The 24,742-nt window shown below is 39.5% G+C and overlaps 1 protein-coding gene across 4 annotated transcripts in view; it reads left to right on the top strand.

Moving 5' to 3' along the window:
- Positions 1-24,742, top strand: part of opa1 (OPA1 mitochondrial dynamin like GTPase) — a 149,701-nt gene that overhangs the window by 45,536 nt on the left and 79,423 nt on the right. For all 4 annotated transcript variants that reach the window (XM_068042269.1, XM_068042272.1, XM_068042271.1 and 1 more), the window contains 10 exons: positions 865-945; positions 2,838-2,912; positions 3,160-3,231; positions 5,917-6,016; positions 6,991-7,121; positions 9,324-9,396; positions 9,638-9,710; positions 15,848-15,963; positions 22,481-22,545; positions 22,625-22,701. In XM_068042269.1, coding sequence (XP_067898370.1) covers positions 865-945; positions 2,838-2,912; positions 3,160-3,231; positions 5,917-6,016; positions 6,991-7,121; positions 9,324-9,396; positions 9,638-9,710; positions 15,848-15,963; positions 22,481-22,545; positions 22,625-22,701 — 863 coding nt within the window. The remainder of the gene's footprint in view (positions 1-864; positions 946-2,837; positions 2,913-3,159; positions 3,232-5,916; positions 6,017-6,990; positions 7,122-9,323; positions 9,397-9,637; positions 9,711-15,847; positions 15,964-22,480; positions 22,546-22,624; positions 22,702-24,742) is intronic.

The raw sequence follows: 24,742 nt of genomic DNA on the forward strand, positions 1-24,742 counted from the left end.
ATGTTTGGAATAGGTGTCCCTATGTAAAGAATGCAGATTATTAATGTGGGACATGTTCGGATCCCAAATAATCAATGAGATCAAGTGGTGCCTGTGACGAAATAACACCTGCATTGCAGTTATACCAGGGGGAGTCTAATGTCCATAGTTCAACCTTTGGATGTGTACCCCAACAAGCCATTCAAAGATCATGTTTGTGCTAAATGGAATAGGTGGATGGTTGATGGAGAAAAAAACCTTTGCAAAGATTCAAAATATGCATGCTGCCCCGCTTCATGTTTTGTGTGGTTTCGTCATCAAATCGTGGGATGCTATTAGTGCACAAACTGTCATCAGATTGTTCAACAGATGCCGAATATTCAATTCAATAGATGGAGAGGAAGATGATTTGTTGTGGACGAGTGATTGTGAAACTGAAAGCACCACATCTAGTCCAGAGTGGGATCCTTGCGATGATGCCATAGCCAAAGTGACTCAGAATTAATTTGATGAACTCTTGGCGCCGGATGCCGAAGACAATGAATTTGACGGGCTTTAAGATGCTCTAATTGTGGTTAAAAGTGTCTTTGTGGAATTACATTATTCAATAAACCAGGTCACATTGATTTAATATGAATTACTGGTATTTTTTTTACATTTCAAAATGGGGACCACCCACTCTGCCAGATCACATTTTATACTTCATATATGTCGATACCCGTTTTTGGAACGATATCTGGAGGCTTTAAGGGGTGAATTACATGCCATGATCTACAGTAAAAAAAGAAAGAAATTGATGTTTGATGTTTTTGTGCAACAGTTGATTTACTTCTGCAAAAATGACCCCTATTCACAAAATCATTTCTGTGCATTTGATTTGATTAGGTGACATTGAGTGAAGGTCCTCACCATATGGCTATGTTTAAGGACAGCTCACGAGAATTTGACCTCACCAAAGATGAAGATGTAAGTTCTGATAGGCTTTGTTTATTTTACCTGATCAAGATCAGTTAGGATCTAAATGGTGTGTAATTACCATTAACTTCAGTGCTCGTGTTGCTGAACAAGGTAAAAAGAGTCAAAAGGCAAAATAATGCAGATACTGGGAATAGTCAGCAGGCGAGAGAAACAGAATTAAAGTTTCGGGTCTGTGACCTTTCATCAGAAAAGTTCCAAGGTACTTGAATGTAATGTCAATACCTAGTTATGTGCTTATCTCTCCTGTAATTCACTGAATCCCTTCAACTGGTTCTGCCCCTCCTACAGCGCAGTAACCAGTCACAAATAATACTCTTTATACTGTGGCTAAGGTTCATTATGATTCTTTGTCTTCCTCAACCCCTCTGTAGTCTTTGATGCAGTTGACCACATTATCATCACCCAATGTCTCTCTGTTGGCTCGTTCCATGGGATTGTGCTAAATAAACCCTTAACTATTCGGTCATTGCTGTCCCATCTCTAACAATTACTGCTCTTCCCACCCTTGCTCTTTCATTTCAGGAGTTCCTCAAGGATCCATTCTTGGCCCAATCATCATCTTCCTTCGACAATGCAGCATTCCCTCAGTATTGCACAGGAGTGTGAGCACAAAACTGTACACTGGCATTCCAGTGCAGTACTGAGGGAATGCTGCGCTGTTGGAGGTACTGTCTTTCAAATGAGACTTTAAACTGAGGCCCCGTCACCCTGTCAGGTGGATGTAAAAGATCCCATGATACTATTTCAAAGAAGAGAAAGGAGTTATCCCTGGTGTCTTGGCCGATATTTATCCCTCAGTCACCATCATCAAAAAACAGATTGTCTGGTCATCACATTGCTGTTTGTTGGAGCTTGATGTGTGCAAATTGGATGCCACATTTCCTTCATTACATCAGTAACTACACTTCAAAAGTAATTAGTTGCCTGTAAAGCACTTTGGGACATTCTGAGATTGTTTCTGATTTCATATCACCTCTGTTTCAAAGCCTGTCCACTTCCACCTCCATAACAACACCCAGATCCACCTCTCTTTGCTTTCGACTTTGACACCTCCTGACTTTATTCCTCTAATGTTCTCCTTACTGGCCACCCATTCTCCACCTTCCATAAACTTCAGGTTATCCAAAGTTCAGCTGTTCAAGTACTGTCTTGTGTCAACCCTATCCTTATTCACCTAGATTGCCTCTGGTTCTTGAACATTTAAAACTTGTATTTATTTTTGTCACTGGCCTCACCCCTCCCTACCTCTGGCACCTACTCCCAGCCCATACAATGCCCTTCCCTGAACTCCCCATTTCTCTCATTTTGATCTCTTTTGTATCTTCCTCCTTTCACCCTACCATTGTCAACTGTGCCAGCTTTCTAGGTTGCATTCCCTGAAATTCTCTTCTTAAACCACTTTGTCTCTTCACCTCCCTCCTCTCTTCAAAACTGTTCAATCAAGCTTTGACCACCCCTTCTAATATCTCATTTAGCTTCTGTATCAATTATCTCATACCTCCCTAGTGCAGTTGGATATTTTTCTACATTAAAGGAACTATATAAATGTAAGTTGTCGTCGTCAATGTTCCTACTACCATGACCTTATAAAGTAGAATATGGTTCATAGAAATCTCAGGTCCTGAAATCTGTGAAACAAGAGCTGCTATTTCAGGTTCTGATCTATTGCATATCAGTGCCAGGGTTTACTTCCCACCAGTTTCAACTGAGAGGTGAATTCCCGTAATAGATCCTGACCCCTAAATTCTACTTTGCTTACGCAATTGCCTGTGGGGGCACTTGATAATTTAAGTGACCTAGTACTGTTGAGTAGTTTTGGTTTAACTTGTATCTCTGAGTTATAGTTTGGATGCTGAAGTATGTTGTTTCTGTTCATGCAGCTAGCAGCATTACGAAATGAAATTGAAATAAGAATGAGGAATAGTGTAAAGGAAGGGCAAACTGTCAGTCCTGAGGTAAGGAATAATTGCATGTAATTATTTGCAGTTATCAAGTGTTCCATTCAGTACTCGTTTAAAATGAAATTTGTATTGTTTGCATTTTGAATGAAATGACAGCAATAAAGAAAGCTTGCCTGCAACTTGCAGCTTCTGCTATAGAGTAATTACTGTGGATTTGTATGGTATGTCTTATTAAAAATGTCACGCTTTGTTGCTGATTTAAGGTTATTGTTTGTATTAATTTTATTTGTATGATTCGTAGACCATCTCATTAAGTGTAAAGGGTCCAGGTCTGCAGCGAATGGTACTGGTTGATCTTCCTGGTGTTATTAGTGTAAGTATCAGAAAACGCTTTTTGTTCTATGAAGGAGAACTGATGCATCCATCACTTTCACATTTTAAAATCAAATAAGATTAACAGAACTTCTTTATTGTGAGCTAATTAGATTCTGTCTGTGTTAGGAAAATGATCATTATTGCATAAGATTCTACCTACATTGAAAGCCAAATAAAACATGAAGCATTTGGATAAAACTTTGACAAGAATTTACTCTTTATCTTTCCCATGTGGTAACTTGTCAATTTGATTGCATTACTGGCCAACTGGAAACAAGGAGGCTACTAAAAAGGGAGCAACGTAAATCGGGGAAATTGCCAAATCAAAAGTATATCTCCCATGTGATTCCAAGTGTACATTTTGTGAGAGGAAGTGCTACCGTTTAAAATTGGTGTCTATAATCATTGCAAGAATTTGGAAAAATTTTGGATCTTGTTTTATGTTGACAATAGGAGCTGGATTTTTTTTTACGAGCCCACCCCATGACGTTAGGGGTCGTGGCGGGGGGAGCCCGGAAAGTACCTCCGGGAGAGGCCCACCATGGGCCTCGACACAGGGAAGGACCAGCCCCATATTACCGGCGACAGAGAGGCCTCATGACTGCTCCCCTCGCTACTCGGTGACGGACCTTAATATAAATATTTAAATAAATGTTAATGAGTGCATAATCACTTACCTTGTCCCGACGGCCATCCCACGCCGATATTCCGGCTGGTTAGTGGAACTCCCTTTCGGAGATCCGAGGTGGAACACTGGTAGGGACGGGGCAGGAGAGGGGAAAGCTCTTACTATTGGTTGTGAGGATGGTGGGAAGGGGTTGAGGGTCAAAGTTAATGAAGATTGGGGGAGGGGGAGTTTGGAATCAGAATAGAAGTTTTTTTTGGGCGAGAGGTCAATTTATAGATTGAATCCCCTCTCTCACCGCCCCCCACAATGAGTAATTAAAGTGCTATTAAAATTTTAATTGTATTTTTGCCAGACTGGGACCTTTAAAAATTTAAATAGCCCCTGAAAGGCTTGAAGCCCTTTAAAAATGGCGCCAGTGCCTACGCAGTGGTGAAGGAAGCCATTGCCGGGGACGGAGCCCCCGCCCCCTCTGTCATCGGGGGCATTCTGCCCCCTCTGTCTAAATGAATCGGCGCACTAAATATCGCAGTGGCTCAGCAGCGCACATATCGCACGTGCGCCATACCATTTTTGAACCTCGCTGTGGGGATCGGCGTCGAGCTGTAAAAATGCAGCCCTAGTTCTCCATGCATTTGACTAATATGCTTCATGTTCATATAAAGACTATTGATTGTAACATAAATACTGTAAAGCTATCATTTGAATTTACACTTGAAGACATAATGTATATTGAGCTCCACTCAAAGCCTCCAATAAAAATATATGATTCCGATTGTGGTGGGACTAACGCACCATTAATTCAATCCTGTCACTCCACAGATCGGCTTACATATCATTAAAAACTTTCCAAATTAAAGAGAGGCCCAGCCAAATTGTATCATCTATTAACTTCTGAATGAGGCTAACCAAACCAAGTGTCTTTAAATCAACAAATTAACTCTTTAATTTGAAGAACTAAATTCTTAAACACTATGAAGATATAAACAACATTTAAAATAGAAAAATTCGAGTCCTTGCAAATTTACAGTCCAATGTTGCCTGAAGTCCTCACAGAATGTTGCCTGAAGTCCCCACAGAATGTTGCTTGAAGTCCTCACAATGTTTCTTTCCTTCTCCAGCGAGTTTCAACAATTAACATCTTGCAAATACTTTCAATTTGACTTTAGAGTTTTTGAGGGATAAAAGATTATCACAGTCTAACTTCCCTCCCTTCAGTTTAAATTACCAGCGATCTCTGTTATGGCTTGATGTTTTAGAATTTTGAGAAATAATAATTAAAGAAAATAAAATCCTCTTCCTTCAGTTTAATGGTTGAGTTCTTTTTCCAGGTGCGGTCCCCACAGCTGTATGTGTTCTGTCTGTCTGAACAAACTGTCTTCAGCTATGGCGGCGCAGTGGTTAGCACCGCAGCTTCACAGCTCCAGCGACCCGAGTTCAATTCTGGGTACTGCCTGTGTGGAGTTTGCAAGTTCTCCCTGTGTCTGCGTGGGTTTTCTCCGGGTGCTCCGGTTTCCTCCCACAGCCAAAAGACTTGCAGGTTGATCGGTAAATTGGCCATTGTAAATTACCCTTAGTGCAGGTAGGTGGTCGGAGAATAGTGGGGAATATGGGGTTAATGTAGGATTAGTATAAATGGGTGGTTGTTGGTCGGCACAGACTCGGTGGACCGAAGGGCCTGTTTCAGTGCATGTATCTCTTAAATAAAATAAATAAAAGCCAGTTCAAGACTGAATTGTAACAAATGTATCACACGAGACTGACTCCCAGTGGCTGTTTCTATGCTGACGAGAATGCACCCTTTGAATCGCAGTCTCCAAATGGCTGTTCCTAAGGCAGTGAAAATGCACCTTCCTATAGCTCCTAGGGCTTGCCGGCTCTTAAAGCAATACTGATCCTCTGCAAACCTTAAAGGCAAACCGCATATTCTGAAAAAAACTACAGTACCATGACAATATTGAAATGTGTTATGTAGAGCTTGAACTTTTTACAAGATGGTGGTAGTAATGTGTTCTGTTACATTATTGAACTTTTTGACATTTTTTTCCTATGCTGAAGACTGTGACATCAGGAATGGCTTCTGACACCAAGGATATAATTTTTAGCATAAGCAAGGCTTACATGCAGAACCCTAATGCCATTATCCTTTGTATCCAAGGTAAGGATTCAAAATTTATTTACTAAGAAAATTGGCTGGTGTACAACAATTACGCTGATGTATAAATACTGAGTACACTTAATTGTTTTTAATATAGATAATCATTTTCTATCTTGATATTTTGCTTTAATGTAACATATTAAAGCAAAGAAGGACTGGCCTAATTTTCTATTTTAATTTGTTGTATCTATGTAATTTATGCATTTGAGGATTATGCATGCTGTGTGATTATGGTTAAGATAAATAATACAAGTTTGCATAGGTGTATACCTTATCCTGTGACGGTAGTATAGAAAAATGCAGTAAGCGTTCTCTGCCAGCAAAATTTAATGCTAGTTTGTTTGTGGTCTGATAGTGATCGAGGAAAATGTATTGCTGTTCTTTAAATAGTGCTGTGTGATCCACAGGATCTGTTTGCTGTTTCATCCAAAGGCTGCGTCTCTGCCGCTACAGCACTTCCTCATTACTGCATTAAAATATGAGTCTTTGTGTTGGTCTTAAACTCACAGCATGGGTGAGAGTTTGACCAATAGAACCAAATTGGCAAGTACAAATCGTTGCAATCTGAAGTTTACAACTTTTTCATCTTTTTTGTCTTGCAAAACTAACTTAGCCCAACTCTAGCAATTAACCCTTTTGGGGTAAGTTGCTTATTGGAATTTAGTTAGGATTTCCACTATATTTCCAGTCCTTTGGATGACATAAAATATCACATGCTAAGCCAAATGTATTAACAAATTTTAAAAATAGATCATGAAAATGATCAGCATGGTTGAACAAGTTTGATATTGCAAAAGAATAAGCAAATTAGGAAGTTTTTAATGAGGTGGACTGAATTCGATATTTGCTATACGACTGCTCAGGAAGAATAGATTTTCAAATGGTCAAGTATAAAATATTTGAATGAATAGTACATTGCTTTTTAAGAATTACGTATTTACCCAAGTTGTTATGGATTTTGTTCCATTTTTCAGATGGTTCAGTAGATGCTGAACGCAGCATTGTAACTGACCTGGTTAGCCAGATGGACCCACAAGGCAGAAGGACCATATTTGTGTTGACTAAAGTGGATCTAGCAGAGAAAAACCTGGCTAGTCCCAGTAGGGTAAGGGCCTTACAAATTTGGATACTTTTAAAATATGTTTGAGACAAGCTTCTGTGGTATTTTGTAAAACACATTAACATTTCTGTACTGTCTGAATGTTAGCAGATGAATTCATAATTATCCTGAATATCATTAATTCATCGTTTTAAGAATCATGAAATGGCCATTGGTTGCCTTTGTAGCCTACTTTTTGGTTGTTTGCTTATTGCAATAATCTAGTTATGAATGCAATTCAGTGAAATGAACAAAGCTAGTTTACTGGAAAGTCTTCAGCTTCTCATTGTTATAAGCTCCTGTGTGCATTCCCCACTGGACTACCAACTAAATAAACTAGACATGGTGTACACCTTTATAATATGGCCCTAACTACCTATTAAACTCACCGAGACTAGAAATAATTTGATTGCGGACTGCATAATTAATATGTTCCATATATTGCCATTCTTGCTATGGGTAGATAAAGATTCATTTGCAGGTAAGATGAGGTGAGGCAAGAGTAATTGTCCTTGACATCAAGGCAGCATTTGACTGAATGCGGCATTAAGGACCTCTAGTCAATAGCAACCTGTGGAAAGCTCTCACTGGTTGGGGGTCATGCCTAGCACAAAGGATGATGGTTGTGGTTGTTCGAGGCCAAACACCTCAGCCCCAGGATATCACTGCAGCAGTTCCTCCGAGGTAGTGTCCTAGGCCGTGGGCATCATAAGGTCTGAAGTGAGGATGTTCACAGATGATTGTACGGTTTTCAGTTCCATTTCCAACTCCTCAAATAACAAAGCAGTCTGTGCCCAGATGCAACAAGACCTGGACAATATTCAAGCTTGTCCTACTTAGTAGTGAGTGACATACATGCCAGACAAGTGCCGGGCAATAACCATCTCCAACAAGAGACACTAAAATAAAAGCAAAATACAGATGCTGCCAGACCAGCTGAGTATTTCCAGCATTTCTTGTTTTTATTCCAACAAGAGACAGCCTCACTTTGACATTCACAACATTACCATTGCTGAATCCCTGCACTATCAACATCCTGAGGGTCACCATTGACTTACTCTAGCTACAAGAGCAGGTCAGAGCTGGGCATTCTGTGATGAGTGACTCGCTGCCTGATTCCCCAAAGCCTTTCCACCATCTACAAGGCGGAAGTTAGGAGTGTGATGGATTACACTTGTCTGGATAAATGCAGCTCTCACAGTCAACAAGCTTGACACCATCCAGGACAAAGCAGCCCACTTCATTGGCACCCCATCTGCCACATTAAACATTCAATCCCTGTACCACTGGCGGACCGTGATTACAGTGTATACCATCTACACGATGCAGTGCAGCAACTCACCAAAAACAGAACAAAGAACAGTACAACACACAGGAACAGGCCATTCGGCCCTCCAAGCCTGCGCCGATCTTGATGCCTGCCGATACTAACACCTTCTTCACCAAGGTTTCTTTGACAGCACCATCCTAACCTGCAACCTCTACCGTCTAGATGGGCAACGGCAGTAGATGTATGGAAACATCACCAGCTGCAAGGTCCCCTCCAAGTCACACATCAGTCTGACTTGGAAATATATTGCCGTTCCTTTTCCGAATCCTATAACTCCCTACCTCTGACCACGATTAAAGTACCTTCACCACATGGACTGCAGCAGTTCAAGGTGGCAGCTCACCACCACCTTTATTAAGGGCAGTTAGGGATGGGCAATAAATGCCCAAATCAAGACTGAATTTAAGAAAAAGTGAATATAATTAAGGGCAACTTAGAATATCCTTGGGTAATGAAGTAAGACTGAGAATTTTTTTTTAAAATTAGATACTCTTGAACGAGGCAAGTGGGTTATGTATGCCCATCGTTCTGAACCCAACTATTAAGTGTTCTGCTCAGTGAAAAACTAGCATTCTTGTCTGTCCATCTGAAAGTGATTTTCTTACAGCAAGCCACACTCAAGACTTGACATGTAACTCACAAATTTAAAACCTATCCCAGAAATTTGAAATGTGCATTTACTATCTTGGCATTAGCCAACTTAGTGACTTTTTTCTCAGTAGCATGTTCCTTCAATTGATTCCTTCTATTTTTTACTTTCTATGATGATGCTTTATGTAGTACATTAACTATAATACAGTGTATAAAAACTGATTCTTTTAAGATTCTCAGCTTGATATTCAGGTTACCTCTGGAATTTGTATATTGCACAACTACAGATTCAACAGATTGTGGAGGGCAAGTTGTTCCCAATGAAGGCTTTGGGTTACTTTGCAGTTGTTACTGGCCGAGGTAAGTAAGTCACAGTAAGATTCCATTGCATCTTTGTAAAAGGTCGCAAATGTTAATCCTAAATCAATTATGCCACTAAATGAATTTCTGTCAGAAAAGTATACTGCTTAAATGAATATGAGCAGACATTTTTTTTTGCAAGAAGACGTAACAAATATTCAAGTCACAGTAACTGTAATGTACTAAAGTATAAATTTATACTTCAAATGCTTGTATATGTTTTTGTGTTTTTAAAAAACAGGCAACACCAATGAAGGTATTGATTCCATAAAGGACTATGAAGGAGATTTCTTTCAGAATTCAAAATTGTTGAAGTAAGCTTTTCAACTTTTAGAATCTTCTTTTGACGGTTTGGATGCCTTTGGTAAAATTTGTTCTCGGGTAAAAGTGAGAACTTGATGTTGCATTTTTGAAGGAATAACGCTGCTACTTGGAGGAAAAGTCCTCTTTAGTTTCAGGCATTAAAACAGTGTACCTAAGGAATGACATTCAGTCTTTTAAGGAAGACAGTTCTGTAACAAATGCAATCAGGTTTGGGTTTATTTAGGTAACTCAAGGGTAGTCTGGAGCACAGGATAGAACATAAGAACTAGGAGCAGGAGTAGGCAATTTAGCCCCTCGAGCCTGCTTCGCCATTCAGTCCGATCATGGCTGTTCTCATCTTGGCCTCAATTCCACTTTCCTGCCCATTCTCCATAACCCTTCAACCCTTTACTAATTAAAGTGAATAGATGAGTAGGGAAGGGAGCTTGGAAATGGAGCTCTCAGAAAATAGCTGGGAATCAGAAAGTAGATGCTATTGTTAAACAGCTGAGGAGCAATAACTGAATGGCTTTTTGCTCCATTGCAGGCTATTCTCAAGTAGAAATTTAACCCTTCAGGGGCCCTTGTCCTCCAGCACTGAAAGAGTAGAAACCGATGATGAGAATTAAAAAGAAGTTGGGCTGCAGGCTGTCAGATGGGCAGCATTGACAGGGCGACTGGGCAGTGTTGGGTAGTCAGGAATATGCACATTGAGTCGGCTTATTGGAAGTTCCCCAGGTCAGGTTGATGGCAATTTGCACTGAGGTCAGTTTGCAGTTGGGTTGTGCAGCTTTTCTTTGGATCCCATGAGCTTTTAATTTTCTGACCGTCTGCTATGTTGGGACCTTGTTCGACAGCCACTCAGTGACGACCTTGACCATGGTATCAGGGAGGCAACATACCATCCTGGAGTCATGCCAGCGGTTGCAGAAACCCCTATCTGTTTCCTTAACTATTGAACCCCGATCACTAGCTTTTCTGACTTTTGTCCTTCCCGCTCCCCTTCACATCTGAGCCACCCATGGTACTGTGGACTCGGGTCTGGCTGTAGTCCCCAGAGAAGCCATTGTCCTCACTAGCATTCAGAACAGAATACCGCTCTGAGAGTGAGAAGCACTTGGGTACCCTGCACTACCTGCCTGATCCTGCTTGACTGTCTGGTGGCCACCCATTGCCTTTCTGCCCTCACACCCTTAAGCTGCGGCTTGACCACCTCTAGAAAAGTGCTATTCACATAGCTCTCAGCCTTGCCATTATACTGCAGTGATGCCAGCTACTGCTCAAACTCCAAAACCCTGAGATTGAGCTCCTCCAGCTGATGCTACCTTCTGCATATGTGGTTGTCCAAGACACAAGAAGTATTCTGGAACCCCCACATGGAATAGGATGTGCATTCCATGGGACTGAGGTGCACTACCATGCCTCAATCTATTAGACTAACTTAACAGAAATAAATTAAAGTCTTATGAAAAACTTATTTTAAAAAATCACTAGTCACTAGTTTTTTTTTTCCTTGATGCTTTCATTCCCTCCTGGATTCGGCTGCTCTGCTGTTCCATCCTCGAACTCCTTCAAGTCCCTGTTCCTAGTCTCCGGACTCTCCGATCTGATGTGATTATATGTTGTGCAGGCCTCGAAGGGATCGTGCTGCTCCCCTGCCTCTCACTTCTAAAATGTATGGCATCATGCATTTTTAAATATCTAAATTAGTGTTTCTCATTATTTTTCTATTCTAATACTGGTCAATAGGTACCCATTGTCTCTCGAAGGCCTTGTATAAATGGTAATGAGTGCAGCTCCAACAACATTCACTTGACACCACCCAAGACAAAGCAGTCAGCTTGATCAGCAGCCCATCCATCACCTTAAACATTTACACCGCACAGTGACAGCACTGCAGCAACTTGCCAAGGCTCCTTCAACAGCACCTTCCAAACCCATGAGTTCTATCACCTAGAAGGTCAAGGGCTGCAGATGCATGAGAACACCACCACCTGCAAGTTCCCCTCCAAGTCATACACCATCCTGACGAAGAACTATATTGCTATTCCTTCACTGTCACTGGGCCAAAATCCTGGAACTCCTTTCCCAACAGCTGGCAGTACCTACAGCCCATAGACTGCAGTGGTTCAAAAAGGCAGCTCAGCACCACCTACTCAACAGCAATTAGGGATGGGCAATAAATACTGTCTTTGCCAGCAATGCTCACATCCTAGTAACAAATAAAAGAAAAACCAAAGAAGTATAATAAAAGTAATCTGGAAAGCTATGCAATAATTGAAATGTGATCATTTTAATGCAGTAGTTAAAAAAAATTCACGAGTTATTGTTGTCATTTGAAGCTTAAACTATATTGTTTAAAAAAAACTTTACTGAATTCTCAAGATACTTCTGTAGCATTAATCATGAGATTGAAAATCCTAACATGACCTTATAGTTTCAGTCAGTTACTTGGAGAATTTTCTTCTTTACAGTATTGATCAGGGCATTGGAATTGCATTTTTCTCTTTCTAATTACTGCAGTGGAACTAATGTCATAGAGATAGACAGATGAGATCTTGATTTAGTTTCTCCTGCAAGGGATGTCAGTGTTATAGAGTCATTATTGCACAGAAGGAGGCCATTCAGTCCATCCAATCCATGCTGGCTCTCTGTAGAACAATCCAGTCAGTTCAATTCTCTGTTCTATCCCTGTAAGTTTATTTCCTTTTGAAATCACTGATCCTCTCCTCTTTTACCACTTTTGTAGGCAGCAAGTTCCAGTTCATTACCTGTCGCTACCTAAAGAAATTCTTCCTCGCCTTCCTCCTGTATCTCCTGCCCAAAAACTTAAACCTGTGGCCCCTCATTCTTGTATGGATCAGATAATGGGAGCAGCATTTCTTTGTCTACCTTACCTTAACCTGTCATAATCTTGTACACCTCGATCAGATTCCCTTCAAACTCCTTTGCTTCAAGGAAAACAAACCCAGCCTTTCCAATCTAAACTTGTAACTAAAATCCTCCATCCCTGGAACTATTCTGGTAAATCTCCTCTGAACCCTCTCAAGGACCCTCACATCCTTCCTGAAGTGTGGTGCCCAGAACTGGACGCAGTACTCCAGTCGAGGTACAACCAGAACTTTACAAAGGGGACAGCATAACTTCCCTGCTTTTGCACTTATGAAGCCCAAGATCTTTGCTAACCACTCTCCAATATGTCCTGCCACCTTCAAAGATCTATACACATACACCCCAAGGTACCTCTCTCCCTGCACACTCTTTAGAAATGTGCCATTAAATATATATTGCCTCTTCCTATCCCTTCTGCCAAAATGCATCAAGTGGGAGGTTTCAAAAAGAGACAAGCGTCAGCACTTGCGGCCATTTTTCAGTCAAAGCTTGGACGTTCAGATGATCATCCACAGTACATCTGTGGATGGTAGCAAATTCATTTCTAAGTGGGCAGGCAGTCTGGAGGATATGAGGAGGGGTGGTGATCATTGATCTGATAACAGAATCCAATAAAATATTGTCACGTGACCCTTTAACACTGCACTATGGGTTTTAAAGACAGAGCTTGAATTTCTGCAATCCTCTAAGCCTGTTCAGAGCTCTGTTAACTTAGTGGGAGGATTTCAGTTAAACTAATTAAAATAGAAATTCAACTTATTCTGCACTTATAGAAGTTTCAGCCAAAAGTGCTCAGATGTAAAGTTTATACTTTGATACATGAGGTCTTCACTGTGTCTCTCATATTATAATCTCTTATAGGCTGGTTGCTTATGACTTCTTTCTGAATAGAGAAATTATATCACAAACCTTGTCTTTTGCTATCCTATTCTTTTAATAGTTTCTCAAAGCTGCACCATGTAGCAAGTACTATGTTTTAAAACTATTTTAAACAGAAGGGGGAGCTATAACCTAATTTAGTGACAACACCTTGATTGATTTCAGAGATTTAAACATTCTAGCGGATGTCAAAGGTTATATTTTATTTTCAAACTTCTCGGGGAGCAGAGTGCTCTTTGACTGAAGTAGAGAAGCATATCCAGATTACAGCCAATCACCTTTGATAGATTGGCAGGAACCCTGGAGAAGTCGTCTTTTTTTTAAGAAGGGCATTTATGCCATTTCTCCAGGGCTTTTTCCAAAGGATCAAGTGTGCCTTATGGAAATTTAGGCCCTGTGTCTCAGTTTTACTTCTTGCATTTTTGAAGATCAAATGAAGCAGTAAGAATTATTCTATATAAAGACAGAGTGGTAGAGTATGACTCAAACTCTTCTAATTTTTCTTAATATGGTTATGGTTTTATAATTAACATGGGGCAAAAGCTGATTAATGTTCTAAAGTACACAGCTAATTACTTCCATGAGTTCAAGGTCCTTATTGCAGTATGACACAGGCTGCAATGCCTGTTTTTACCACTGTTAAATAAAAGTTGTTTTGGAGATATTATCATAGATTGGTATCTGTTCTCAGCCAGTATAATTGGTGTTGCTCGTATTCATTCCGTATCATTTGTTTTACTCCTAGAAGGTTTATTTTAGCGCTGGATGCTACTGAATCAGTGTCTGGTTTTTAAACCCAGTTTTCATTGTCAGCAGTAATGTGCTCCTTTATTTTGTTAGGTCTCATCAAATTTGCAGAATGACGTTTTTGTACTTTTTTGGTCACCTTGGTGACTATGTGCACAGAAAGCCATTGTATGTTTAAGTCTCCCAATTAAGTTACTAAGTAATCTCGATGAGTGGAGTTTCTGTTTCCACTGTGGAGTGCAGCCTCTTTCTTCAAAGGTACACACTCCACTTATTTAAGTTCAGAGAATTTAGGCACAGTTTGGCATACAGCTGCAAATATGTGTATGGATATTAATAAAGTATAACCAACTGAAACTTTTTTGTGTACCATCACAGAGCACTGGTGAGCTTCTAGCTACTTGGCCATCCAGGACCAGCATGCCCGTTGGACTATTGGCTTGCCAGATTTCTGGAGCAGAGTGGGAAGGATTTGTATTTCCCAGTGATAGGTTGCATTAGTTAGCCAGACTGGTCAATTATCAACAGTGCCCTAGAGTACTGTGGATCTGCCTCACTCCTGTATTCAATTAACAAGTTTGCTACAGGCTCTGAACTTTGGCTACTGGATGTACCATCTTTGAGCCACTTTGATTCCAAAGATGCCCTATTTTTCTCCCCTCAAGGAGGATAGTTTACTCTCTCACATTAAAGGTTTTTCTGCTATATATCTGCAAATATGAATAGGAAAAATAACAATATAAAAGACATATTTGTTGTATAAAATGATATGCATCAGTGGGTTTATGGCTCCCATTCAGTGTCAGCTGTTGAATTCTCTGCCCCAGAGGGCTGTGGAGGCTCAGTCATTGAGTATGTTCAAGACTGATTCGATAGATTTCTACACATTTAAAAACATCAAGCGATATGGGGATAGTGCAGGAAAATGCTGTTGAAGTAGATGATCAGCCATGATCTCATTGAATGGCAGAGCGGGCTGAATGGCCTACTCCTGCGATTAGTTCTTATGTAACTTGCTTGGTTTGTGTTTTAATGGTTAAAACACTAATGGCTTATGATGTCCTTGGAAACCTTGGTTACAGTATTGTGTGGTACTTCAGGCATATGAAGGTAGTGCTGTAAAACTCTTAATATTTTATGTAAATATGCAACAGGTGATTCTCTGCCTAGCTCAGTTTACATATACAGTTACTTTTCCTTTTCTTCCCACTTTAGGTTGTTCATTGTAATTTGTAGCCATTTTCCTCACCCGTTGAGGAGGGGGAGTGGGTTGACTTGGCTATGCGCTTCTCATGACTGCTATCAATACTGTTTTGTGGTTGGGTAATGGGAGAGCAGGACTAACCTTGTTGGTTTTTCGTTCCTGAATCATACTGTTGCTTTATGACTTTATTCTGTCCTACCCATTGACATGGTTGGCAACTATCAGAACTCAACCAGTAAGAACAGGGAGGTTGGAACAGGAGAGAAGATTAGGACTTAAACTGACCTCTGATTCATAGTGAACACTGAACAGTGGCAACTACCTGATGAGCAATAAAAATGTATTCAGTATATAATTTAGAGCTTTTTATTATCCCTTCTGCATATGTGGTATATGAGACCAATTTTGAGTTTCTTTACATTAAAGGACAGGGATGTTGAAAGCACATCAAGTGACAACCAAGAACCTGAGCCTAGCAGTGTCGGACTGTTTCTGGAAAATGGTGCGTGAGTCTGTGGAACAGCAGGCTGATGCATTTAAAGGTAAAAGTAAATTCATGGCACATTCTGGTTTTTAACCAAATTCATGTAATAACTAGATTGCAATTTGAATTGTTTATTTTGAATATTGGAAACACAAAATACCCTTGTTTTGCTTCATTACATGAGAGGTTGATGTATCGTTTTAAGGTGCAATATGAAAGGAAAACTACAAAGTTCTTTTGTGGTTTAAACTATTTCTTGGAAGGCATAGGATTAATTCTAGTGAAAGAGGTCAAATAACTAGAAATTGATGAGTTGCATTAATTTTTTGCATTGATATTTTAGGAGCTAGAAATGGAACTCTGAAAATTAAAATGATTTTTGCTTTATGAGAAACAATTATTTCCCGTTGTATTCTGTAAAAAAAAAAGTGAGGGTTCATATTTATTCATGGAGACCTTTCTTCATTACAATAAATATTATTGTGACTTAAGCATAATCCCAGTAGTAAAAAACTGGAGGAGAAGTTGTTGGTGTTTTCCTTTATTTTGAATGTTGTATTATGTAAAATATATTTTCTTATTTACCTGTGTGGGCTCATAGTCTTCAGCCAGCAAAGTTGATCATAGAAAAATAAATCTAATTACTATGTGGAAATAAAGTACATGAGAGCTTAGTAAATGTTCATTCAGCAATAACTGTCTCAGTGATACAACACATTACTGTGTTAAAATAAGCATGTATATCAGTTCTGTAATGTGTAAGTTCCTTTATTCTGGTTGAATTTTGCTTAGTCATAGTGGGAGTGGCATCTAACTAGAGAGGATAACTGCTTTTTGTTTAAAAAGGAGGAATTGACATTTTTTTTAAAAACAGAAGTGCCTTTATGCTGTCTGCAGAAGACCACTTTGGAATCAAGACGACATTGATTTGGGCAAGACTGTGGTTGATGCTATTGCGCCCTCTGTTGTATTGTGAGAGAAACATTAAGCTCATTGTTTAATAGAAATCAAATAGAGGTAAAAGTTGAATAAAGGAATTAAAATCAACAATGGTTAGCAGGTGACTGAAATGGAACATACTGTGCCACTACACTGCCCTCTGAAAATAAATATTGGTATTTGAAATAAGAAACATTCTCATATGTAACATCTGCATGCATTTCCTATCAATCTTTTTCATTATGAATTGCTATGTCCACATTTATAACAGAAACTATCTAGGTAAACATTTACTGCTTTATATTATACATCTCCTCCTGGTGGGAGGGTATAATTACATTTGTGCGCCCAGGTCTAATTATTTCCTGACTTCTAACTGAAGCTGACATTTGTCTTGATTGTCCATATGCAATGGAAATTGACTAGTCTTTCATAATATGTTTTAAAGTTAAAACCATCTATAACAATAAGCAACTTCAATTATATTGCTTTAGTCTTTTCATTTGGCAGGAATTTATTCAATTACAGTTTTATCAACTATTGCCTCTTGGTTAATTTTTGGTGTCTTATAATTACTTGCCCAACTGCCTGTCCAATTCATTCATCTCCCTCGTTCCTTCCCTCAGCTACTCACAAAAAAACTGCCAAAATGCCAGGTGTTAGTTTGACTCCGTTTTTCTGCTCTTGCCTCAAATAAGAAGGTTACAGGTTCAGTACAAAACCAAGGCTCTAGCACATAGTTTAGGTTGACACTCCAGTGCAGGATTGCTGCATTGTTGAAAATGTTGGCCTCCTGTAAAACATAAGCCCCAATCCAGTGTTTAAGCTATCTTGAGGCATTGCGTTCCAGTGAAGGGAATAGAATGCTGGAATAGTCCTGTTGTGCTTCCTGCTTTATTGCAAGTACAAAAGTGAATGCAATGACGTGAAAGACAGATGAGTGGTTAAAGCTGGCATCTGATGGAGTGGTAGGTAATGAAAATTAACGTACAGGTGGAGCTAGTAGTCCGGTTTGGAGATGTACTGAGGATTCTGGGGATTCCAAGTAGGAAAAGTGGAACTCTGCAATGTGTGCGGTGCATAATGAAAGGTCGGGGAAGAGAATTGAATTGTCAGGGCCATGTTTTTTTCCATAATTGTAAGGAACTAGCTGAAGAGGTTTTTTTATACGTCTAAGTAAAATATTTCCCTCATATGATGGAGATCGATTGATATCCATCAAAGATTTGCTTTCCTCCTGTGTTCTTTGAAAAAGAATGAAAGAGAATGAATGTACATGCTTGTTGCAACAAGTTTAGAATATGGTGGAGAAATAGTATGCACACAATGGAAACTATGTATTTTAAAGAGATGGCTGGGATGTGTGTATTGATATAACAAATGTGCATGTACCATAATGTGGAGATGATGACTGAAAGATGTGAAGACTAACTTGTCGTTTGGACCAATTAGGATCGACCATTAATTTTAGCTGCTTAAAGGTTTAATAAATATGGTGGTGGTTATGGAAAGTAACTGAGGCTGGGACTGATGAAAATTAGAGTTGCCAGAAAGTGAAGTTAGGTCAAAGAAATTTACAGTCATATAGAATGATGCAGCATACTATGTAATGTGGAGCAAGTTAATGAAAAATGGACTAGAAAGAGTATGTGTATCTTTTAACTGTAGATACGTATATTTGTCTCAATCTGCGCATGGCATTTTAGTTTCACTATCAAGCTTTGGTCAGAATTCAGCAGGGTATGTAAGTACAGCAGCAATTACCCACTGTCTGTGCCAAATGAAAAATGAAACCTCCTTCAAATTCAATAACTTTTGATCTAACAGATCCCAGGGAGAGTTACTTTTCACTGGTCAATAGTTTTAGTATTGTTTAGCTTAGGGTTGTTTCGCAGTGTCTGTTCCTGTAATATTGTTCCAGCAAAAGCATACAATCTAACAAGCTCAATTGAGTGTTGAACTGGCTGCCAAGATAAGATCATGTTTCTTCTATTGGGTTTTAGTAAATAATCCAGTTTGTGCAAAAGAGAAGTTAGAATGTTCAGTTAAGTGCTTAATAAAGAGCTTATGATTGAACGCATTGAAAAAAGATTCTAAAAAAGGCACTTTTAAAATTCATAAGTTGTATAACCATTTTTCCTAGGATTGGTAAATGTGGAATGGACTAAAGATGACAGAGCGCTCATGCGCCTATTGCAGTTTTCCCACCACAAGTTTGTGATCCAGCAGAGTTTAGGATTGCATGATTAGTTACACCTGTTGTCTGCAGCACAGGGTGGCAAACAGCGTCAAGCCATTGAGACGAGCTTTAATTTGAGGGACCTCTGTACTTTGCATGAAAATGATTTCTGTAACTGTTTCGTACAAAAACAATTGTGTATTTCATGCCTTATGTCTTTAAATGCTTCATGTATCATGAAGGGCTTTCAAATAAAGTGACTGTTGTAGCCAAATATGATAGCCACTTTATGCACAGCAAGATTCCACAAACTGAGATGAATATCATATTAATCTTTTTGGTATTTATTGAAGGAGAGATATTGGCTAAGACAAAGGAAGAACAACCTACTGTTCTTTGAATAGCACTATGGGATCTTTAATATTTACCAGAGTCACTGATTTAACTGCGCCCTCAACTTTGCAGTTGCACCTTAGAAACATAGAAAATAGGAGCAGGAGTAGGCCATTCGGCCTTTCGAGCCTGCTCCACCATTCATTATGATCATGGCTGATCATCCAAATCAGCAGCCTGTTCCCGCTTTTGCCCCATACCCTTTGATCCCTTCAGACCCCAGAGCTATATCTCATTCCTTCTGGAAAACATACAATGTTTTGGCCTCAACTGTTCTCTGTGGTAGTGAATTCCACAGGCTCACCACTCTCTGGGTGAAGAAATTTCTCCTCATTTCAGTACTGAAAGGATTACCCCGTATCCTTACACTATGACCCCTGGTTCGGGACTCCCCCACCATTGGAAACATCCTTCCTGCATCTACCCTGTCAAGTCCTGTTAGAATTTTGTAGGTTTCAATGAGATCCCTCCCTCACTCTTCTGCACTCCAGCAAATATAATCCTAACCGACTCGATCTCTCCTCATACGTCAGTCCCACCATCCCAGGAATCAGTCTGGTAAACCTTCGCAGCACTCCCTCTATAGCAAAAACATCCTTCCTCAGATAAGGAGACCAAAACTGCACACAATATTCCAGGTGTGGTCTCACCAAGGCCCTGTATAATTGCAGCAAGACATCCCTGCTCCTGTACTCGAATCCTCTCGCTATGAAGGCCAACATACCTTTTTTACCACCTGTTGCACCTGCATGCTTACCTTCAGCGACTGGTGTACGAGAACACCCAGATCTCGCTGCATATTTCCGTCTCTCAGTTTATAGCCGTTCAGATCATCTGCCTTCCTGTTTTTGCTACCAAAGTGGATAACCTCACATTTATCCACATTATACTGATTCTGCCATGCATTAGCCCACTCACTCAACTTGTCCAAATCATCCTGAAGCCTCTCTGCATCCTCCTCACAACTCACCCTCTCACCCAATTTTGTCATCTGCAAATTTGGAGATATTACATTTAGTTCCCCCATCTAAATCATTAATGTATATTGTGAATAGCTGTGGTCCTAGCACCGATCCCTGCGCTACCCCACTAGTCACTGCCTGCCATTCGGAAAAACACACATTTATCCCTACTCTTTGTTTCCTGTCTGCCAACCATTTTTCTATCCATCGCAATATGCTACCCCAATCCCATGCGCTTTAATTTTGCATGCTAATCTCTTATTTGGGACTTTGTCGAAAGCCTTCTGAAAGTCCAAATAAACCACATCCACTGGCTCCCCCTCATCAACTCTACTAGTTACATCCTCGAAGAGCTCTAGTAATTTGTCAAGCATGATTTCCCTTTCGTAAATCCATGCTGACTCTGTCCGCTTCTACCACTGTTCTCCAAGTGCTCTGCTATAAAATCTTTTGATAATGGACTCTAGAATTTTCCCCACTACTGACGTCAGGCTGACTGGTCTATAATTCCCTGCTTTCTCTCTACCTCCCTTTTTAAATAATGGCGTTACATTAGCTACCCTCCAATCTGTAGAAACTGTTCCAGAGTCTATCGAATCTTGGAAGATGACCACCAATGCATCCACTATTTCTAGGGACACTTCCTTAAGTACTCTGGGATGCATACCATCAGGCCCTGGGGATTTATCGGCCTTCAATCCCATCAATTTCCCCAACACCATTTCTCTACTAATACTGATTTCTTTCAGTTCCTCTCTCTCACTAAACCCTGTGTTCCCCAACATTTCTGGTATGATATTTGTGTCCTCCTTTGTGAAGACAGAACCAAAGTATGCATTTAGTTGGTCAGCCATTTCTTTAGTCCCCATAATAAATTCCCCTGTTTCTGACTGTAAGGGACCTACGTTTGTCTTCACCAATCTTTTTCTTTTCACATACCTATAGAAACTTTTACAGTCAATTTTTATGTTGCCCGCAAGCTTGCTCTCGTACTCTATTTTCCCCTTCTTAATCAATCCCTTAGTCCTCCTTTGCTGAATTCTAAACTGCTCCCAATCCTCAGGTCTGTTGTTTTTCCTGGCAAATTTATATGCCTCTTCCTTGGATCTAATGCTATCTCTAATTTCTCTTGTAAGCCATGGTTTGGCTACTTTTCCCGTTTTACTTTTGCGCCAGACAGACATAAACAATTGTTGTAGTTCATCCATGAGCTCTTTAAATGTTTGCCATTGCCTATCCACCGTCATCCCTTTAAGTAACATTTCCCAATCTGTCATGACCTTCAGTCCTGTCATGGAGCATCAGCCTAGTTTATGTGCTCAAGTCTTGGAGCGAGCTCAAACCTATGATCCTGACTCAGAGACCAGGAATGCTGCCAGCTGAGCCCAACTGAAATATCTGTAATGACCCACTATATGTAATAATCCAGATTGTTTCATTAGTTTGCTGAAGGGCCCCATTCACCAAAAAAAAGAGTTGTTGATGATCTTTTGATCAGAAAGTTGATGCCATGCTGTTGAAAGAAGCACAGTAAAACTGTAACTATTGGACTTTTGTTTTTCCAAGAGCTATTAATATACTATTCTAAAAAGAACCATAGTGACAGCAGTAGCAATTATGAACCATCTCAGGAGAACAACAAAAATAATGTGTATAAGTAGGAACTCAGCCATTCTTTCCACTAACTCTTTGGATTGCAGTAAATAGCTTTTGTTTCTAGATTTAGAAAGCTATTGGGTGAAAGTCAAAAATGTAATATTTTACAAATCATTGTTATGGCACCCATGTGTCATTTAGAAAAATTCCCAGTACCAGTGCTTCAAATTCTAAGAATCATGCAATTCAACAAGTTTGAGGATCCAAGAGGCTATCTGCCATTTCAAGATTTTACACGGCAGTTGCCAGAATGGAAAATACCCTTCCCTCTTGCATCAGTCAGTTGTGGTTCCTGCTTTAATTAAGACATGTATGTTGAAGTAAATACATGCTAGCAAATGTTAAGTTAGTTTACAGAGGGGTACTTTGCAGTTCAGATAGTTTCATCGCATTTTACTGAAGATTTGAATACGTATTACAACTAAAGTCTTAAATTTTTCTTTTAGCTACTCGATTCAACCTTGAAACTGAATGGAAGAACAACTATCCTCGGCTGAGGGAACTAGACAGGGTAACATTCAATTTTTAGTGAATCACTGGTATTTGTAATTTAGTAATTCTTTCTAACTTGATACCTTTTTTTATATTAGAATGAACTATATGAAAAGGCTAAGAACGAGATTCTGGACGAAGTGATAAGCTTAAGCCAAGTTACTCCAAAACACTGGTAATGCTATTTTATATCAGAAAAATAAAATGTATGCCTTTTTAAAGCAATGCAATCCAATTGGAATGTTAATACTTAAATTAAATAATTTTAGCTTACAACTATCATTGTCAGACTGGTATCTGTAGAAAGTAGTTCTCAGAGTTGTATTGCAGTTGCAGTAAAGTCAGCAACAAAGCTTCACTCTGCAGGGGCTAATTTTTTATGTTAGAGCATGAGCTGGAACATCTTTCCTTGAATATTAAAACATTAAAAACAAACTTTATAATGTTCCTAGGGGCTCCAAAAGTCCTGGTAGGGGTCTCAACACCACCCTTTTTTAATGCATTCAAGAGTCAGATTGGGACTTGATTTCTGAGTTATACCGTTGCTTCGACACCATTGCACACCTGGAACCACTTTGCATCATTGCAAAACTTGCAGTGTTGCTGCATTATTAGTATGACAAAGCACAGCAGACGAAACTGCTTTCTTTAAGGCTTTTAATTTTAGAAGAAAAACACACAACCTGCAATGCTATGGTGTATTCAGAATTATATTTTAAAATCAGTATTAAAGAATTTAATATATTTAAATCAAAATTTTATATGCAAATTATTTGTTGCAGACTTAAATTCTTTTAATTTCAAAATTTGAGGTGAGGCATGTGAGAATTGGTGAATGAGGTAATGTTTTCCTCTTATCGTCCAATAGCTTCAAGTACCCCCACACCTTGCAAAATGCTGCTTACATGCAAGTAGAAAGATTCCCTACACTCTAATGTGTGTTAACCCTAACTTTTGAAGACCATCCATACTGCAAAAGTGATATTTCCATTCTTCATTTTCAGCAGACCTACAATTGAAACAATTTTTTGTACTTTTAATCTAGCAGCACATCTATAACACTAATCCTTCACGTCCTCAACAAGCTGTTCAAATACAGAAAAAAGATACAACATTATTCTCCCATAAGTTAAAGAATAATTTACTTGAGCATGCACTTTTTGTGAATTATCTTGCCATTTCACACATTGAAAGAAAAATCACAATGTCACTCCTGTTTCCATTTAAATCTAAATTATAATACTTGCATTTATATGCTACTGTTAGGACCAGGTGAGAAAGGTGTCTTGGGGTCCCTTTTCAGCCTTCACCTGGTCTTACTGTAACAGTGTTTAATTTTAAACACACTGTGTTTTTAGCTCCCCCTTGGTAAATTCAGGGCCCAGTATTCTTTTTAAGCCTTAGTCGCTGCAGGAGACTTTTCTCTCTTGGGGTTCATGTGTCTTCAGTGGATTCAGAGACTTGTGAGAAAGAGATGGGAGCAGACAGGAGCGATCTTCTCTCCGGGAGCAAACAGACAAACTCAGTTCAAACTATTTGTACAATTCAGAAAACCCCAGGTTGCCAAGCAGGTTAATCGTGTGACTAACTGGCCTGACCACATCTTGGATTGTATCACCTTAGCAGTCTCTAGAATGCTCCTCTTGCAATACTTGGTGATCAAGGTCCATTGTGGGTTGAATGTGTCAGAGAATGGTCCTTTGTCCTTCCAATCACCGTCAGTTAATATGCAAATGTCTTTTCCAGCCATGGCTGATCTGTTTAACAAGTCCTTTCTTCACTCCAGTAACAGTTTAAAATCAATGTTCATGACAAAATTAATGCGCCTCATTCATGGCAGGTGGGGGCCTAGCATGACAGGTACCTTTTTTTTTTAATGAAATGGCTCAAAGCACGTCATCCACTGATTATTTTTAGCATTCCTTTTACTGTATCAATGATCAGTAAATTTACTTGTTGGGTGTTATTGTTTGAGGGAGGAATGGTGGCCAGTATCTGGGAGAACTTCTTGTTCTTCAAATAATACAGTCTATTCTAAACGTCCACCTGAACAGGATGATTTAGCGTCACACTAGAAGATCAGTATTTCTGATAATGCAGTTTTCCCTCAGTGGTGCAACCTAGTTAGCTCAGGTGCTGGAATGGTGCCTGTAATATGAGTGAGGCTGACTAATTAGTCCAAAATTATTGCCAGTTTTGTGGTTGTGCATTAATGT

Source organism: Heterodontus francisci, chromosome 11, assembly GCF_036365525.1.
Source record: "Heterodontus francisci isolate sHetFra1 chromosome 11, sHetFra1.hap1, whole genome shotgun sequence".
NCBI lineage: Eukaryota > Metazoa > Chordata > Chondrichthyes > Heterodontiformes > Heterodontidae > Heterodontus > Heterodontus francisci.